Below are 3,958 nucleotides of genomic sequence, written 5' to 3' on the forward strand. Positions count from 1 at the left end.
GGGAGCCGGCGCCCCCTAGAGGGGACAGGCCCCTGCCCCATTCCCCGTCCCGTGTCCCCAGCAGGGAGGTCCCCATGTCCCCAGCCGCTTACCCGCGTCTCTCCCCCTCCAGGGCATCCTGCTGGTGCGGTTCAACGCGGCGGAGCTGCTGGCCCGGCTGGACGCGGCTGTGGCCCAGCTGCGGGCGGGCGGCTTCCAGCCGCTGCCCACGGAGGCGCTGGAGCCAGGCGAGGTGCGGGGCCTGGTGCTGAGCCCGGCCTTCCAGAGCGAGGTCCTGCCCAACCACACCCTCATCCAGGACTGGCAGCCCTACAAGCCCAGCGAGTCCAACCTGGCCCTGCTGCAGCAGAAGCAGCTGCACTGGGTGGTGGATTGCAAGGCCCGGCCCACGGCCGCCTCCCTCTGCACCCAGCCCTTCCCCATCCCGCTGGGCGAGGACTGGGTCTACCTCAACATCGACGCCTTCGGCCGCCACCCCGCCCCCCTCAAGAGCCAGCTGCTGCACCACCTGCGGGCCCGCCTGCCCGGCCTGCGGGGCAACGTCATGTGCCAACTCTTCCTGGAGCCCAGCCTCTGGGGGGAGCTGGCCGAGTTCTGCCGGGCCGGCCTGCGGCTGGAGCTGGCCAAGGGCTACACCGAGCAGTACCTGCTGGAGGCGGATATCTAGGGAGCTGGGGGGGCGGGGGATACTCCCCCCCTCTCCCCCACACTTCCCGGCCCCACAGAAGCACTTTCTGAGCCTTGTTTCCCATCCCCCACCAACCCGTTCCTGGCCCCCTAGAGGAACTCCCCTAGGAGTCATGACCCTCCCTCCCCACCCGCTTGGCAAGCCCTAGCGACGGTCGATAGAGCTGAGCAACGGTCGGCATGGCGATGGAACCTAGTGATGGTTGGTCCCACGACAGAGCCCAGTGATGGTTGGTATGGCGACGGACCCCACTGATGGTTGGCACAGCAACGGAGCCCACTGATGGTGATGGAGCCTAGCAACAGTTGACACGGTGACAGAGCCCAGTGATGGTTGGCATGGCAATGGAGCCCAGTGATGGTTGATGGAGCCTAGCAACAGTTGATGTGAGAATGGAGCCTAGTGACGGTTGGCATGGCAACAGAGCCCAGTGATGGTTGGTGGAGCCTAGCAACAGTTAACATGAGAACAGCGCCCTGCAATGGTTGACAGACCCTCCCATGGGCTGCTGGATCCCTGCGATGGTCGCCATGCCAACGGAGCCCTAGCAATGGCTGATGGAAACCCGTGTGCAGGGCTCAGCTCTCCCCTCCCCCCAAAAAACCCGCCTGGAAGCCAGGCCTAGAGCCCCCCCCCCCTAGTGATGCCTCTAAACCGAGTAACGTGCAATATAGAGTCTCATAAATGGAGATATATTTATAAAGTCGCCTGCAACAAGAACCCTCCCCCCATCGCGCCACTAGAGCTCCCCCCACCAGCGCTAGAGCCCATCCCCCCCCCCCCGGCACCACACACTAAGCCCTCCCCCACCCCCAGCGCACCCCCCCCCCCGGGAGGGCAGGAGCAGGAATCCTGCATCCCTCCCTTGGGGCAGTAACTTGTGGGGTGCCCCCTCACCCCCGCTTTGGCTTTGTTGTCCCAGGCCGGGCCGAGCCCACCGTATTATTAACGCTAGTCTCTGATCCAGGTTAGATCAGCGAGCCCCCCGCCCCAACTCTGGGGCTGGCACAGAATGGGGGGGCTGGGGGCCCTGGTTTCTTTCTGTAACTAACCCCCCCCCGGTTACCCCCCAAGCTGTGATTCCCTCCCCCCATCCCCAAGTGGCAATAAACCCCTCTTCCCTCAGCCCTGCCTCGCCTCTCATTTCTGCCCAGCGCCCAGACGCTCCCCCAGCAGAGGTGGGGGGCCCGGTGGTGAGAGCCCAGACCAGGGGACAAGTGTCACAGCCGCATCCCCATGTGTCCCGTTCCCCGGCCCCCCCCGAGCCAGCCAGTCCCCGCCCTGGGGCCGGACAGGCCCCTGCCCCATTCCCCACCCTTCCCTAAGCTGGCTGTGGTAGTTGGGCCTTTCTCTGCCATGAGGATCCGATGGGGTGGGGGGGCCTCACCCAGGGCACCCCTCTCACACCAGCACCAGCTGATTTAACCCCCCAGGATGGGGGCAGGGGTGTGTGTGTCTGGGGATATGGGGAGAGGGGTGTGTGTGATATTTTCCCCAAGCCATACAGACAAAGGGGCGCTCGCTCTGTGCTGTTAAATTAACCCTCAGATTGCGCCCCCCCCCCAATGCCGCAGAGAGGGAAACTGAGGCACCAGCGTGCCCAGAAGTCACGGGTGTACACTGGGGTGTACACACACACACACACACACACACACGGGTGCTCTCGTGCGCACACAAAGACACAGATCACAGACGCACAGACACGGACTCCATCCCACGCTTCCGTCAACGCACCACAAGGGGGCACTGGGGTCTGGCTTCTGCGGCTGCCTCCATCCATCTCTGGCTCCTTCTGGTTCTTCACTTTTACCACCACCTTGCTGGGAGCTGGGCTTCAGGAGCTGAGATGCAGCCACCTCTGGGGCGGGGCGGCTGGTTACACAGGGACCCCTCTGTCTCCACCCAAGTGAGCCACTATCTCAGGCTTCAGAAGGACTAAAAGGTCAATTGGCTCCTCAACAGCACCAGACGCTGGTTGGAGGGTTCTCTTCTGGAGAGAACCCAGGAGTCCTGGCTCCCAGCCCCCCTGCTCTAACCCACCAGCCCCCACTCCCCTCCCAGAGCCAGGGAGAGAACCCAGGAGTCCTGGCTTGAGGACAAGGGGGCGCAGGTTCTCACTTGGGAAGCACGAGCTGCCGGGGCACTTGGGTCATGTTCGTCTTCCACTTGCCCACCAGCTGGGCGTCGAGAACCCGGGTCAGGGCAGCCAGGGGCACCTCTCGGCGGTAGGGGGCAGCGATGAGCATACTGAGCGTGTCCCCGTGGTACGGCAGCTCCACCACGTCGTAGTCCACTTGGTCTGGGGTGAGGAACTCGCCTGCACGGAGCAGGGAGAGACGGGGTTAACAGGTCAGGCCCGCCCCCAGACTGGGTGTGTGTGTGTAATTCTTCCCCCTTCCTTGGGGAGTGGATGGAGAGGTTGGAGACCCACCAACCACCCTCTCCCCTGCCCCCAGCAGGGGGCGCCACTCACCGTAGTTGAACTTGGCCGTCTGCGCCATCATGGGCACCACCACGCTGCTCCCGTCCGACTTGTGGAAGATGCGCTGGCGCGTGGCCGCCTCCGGGAAAGGCAGCTTCCAGAGCCCCTTGAAATACACAGCGTTCACCAGCACCAGGCGGGTCAGGTCGTCCACGGTGCCCGTCCCCAGGAAGTCACTGATCATCCCTGGAACCATGGGTGGGAGGGTGGTTTCAGAGGGCAATGGAACCCAGGAGTCCTGGCTCCCAGCCCCCCTGCCCCGCCCCAACCCAACCGCCCCCACTCCCCTCCCAGAGCCGGGGAGAGAACCCAGGCGTCCCAGCCGCTCACCATGGGTGCTGTCCTTGACCCAGTCGTTGATGATGAAGCGAGCCCGCTCGCCCTCCGTGAAGTTGACCTGTTTGACGGTCTGGCGGAAGGCACGGGCGAACGTCTTCATGAACCCGGGGGCCAGCCCTAGGTCGCGCTGCACGAAGAGCGCATCGGCGACGTCCACCTTGTCCTGGTTCTTCGGGGCCGTCAGCTCCTTGCGCAGCCACCGCAGGGCCTGGGGGATACCCCGCTCTGCAGGGGAGGCATGGCTTGTCAGGGCAACGAAGGGTTAATGCTATGAAGGATCCCTTGCCCAGTGTGGAGACGGGGCAGAGCAGCAGGTTACCCAGGGACCCCTCGCCCGGCGCTGAGATGCGGCCACCTCTGGGGCGGGGTGGCTGGTTACCCAGGGACCCCTCGTCCGGCACGGAGATGCGCCCACCTCTGGGGCAGGGCAGCGGGTTACCCAGGGACCC

At 64.7% G+C, this 3,958-nt stretch overlaps 2 protein-coding genes across 2 annotated transcripts in view; one reads left to right on the top strand and one right to left on the bottom strand.

Moving 5' to 3' along the window:
- Window positions 1–667, top strand: part of NAT16 (N-acetyltransferase 16 (putative)) — a 4,940-nt gene extending 4,273 nt beyond the window's left edge. Inside the window, exon 3 of the mRNA XM_026657734.2 lies at window positions 113–667. Coding sequence (XP_026513519.1) covers window positions 113–667 — 555 coding nt within the window. The remainder of the gene's footprint in view (window positions 1–112) is intronic.
- Window positions 668–2,802: 2,135 nt separating this feature from the next.
- SERPINE1 (serpin family E member 1) overlaps window positions 2,803–3,958 on the bottom strand; it is an 18,171-nt gene continuing 17,015 nt past the window's right edge. The window contains exons 2-4 of the mRNA XM_026657736.1: window positions 3,501–3,734; window positions 3,162–3,356; window positions 2,803–3,005 (exon numbers count right to left, since the gene is read on the bottom strand). Coding sequence (XP_026513521.1) covers window positions 2,803–3,005; window positions 3,162–3,356; window positions 3,501–3,734 — 632 coding nt within the window. The remainder of the gene's footprint in view (window positions 3,006–3,161; window positions 3,357–3,500; window positions 3,735–3,958) is intronic.

The sequence above is a fragment of the Terrapene carolina genome, unplaced genomic scaffold, assembly GCF_002925995.2.
Source record: "Terrapene carolina triunguis isolate 2854851 unplaced genomic scaffold, T_m_triunguis-2.0 Scaffold279, whole genome shotgun sequence".
NCBI lineage: Eukaryota > Metazoa > Chordata > Testudines > Emydidae > Terrapene > Terrapene triunguis.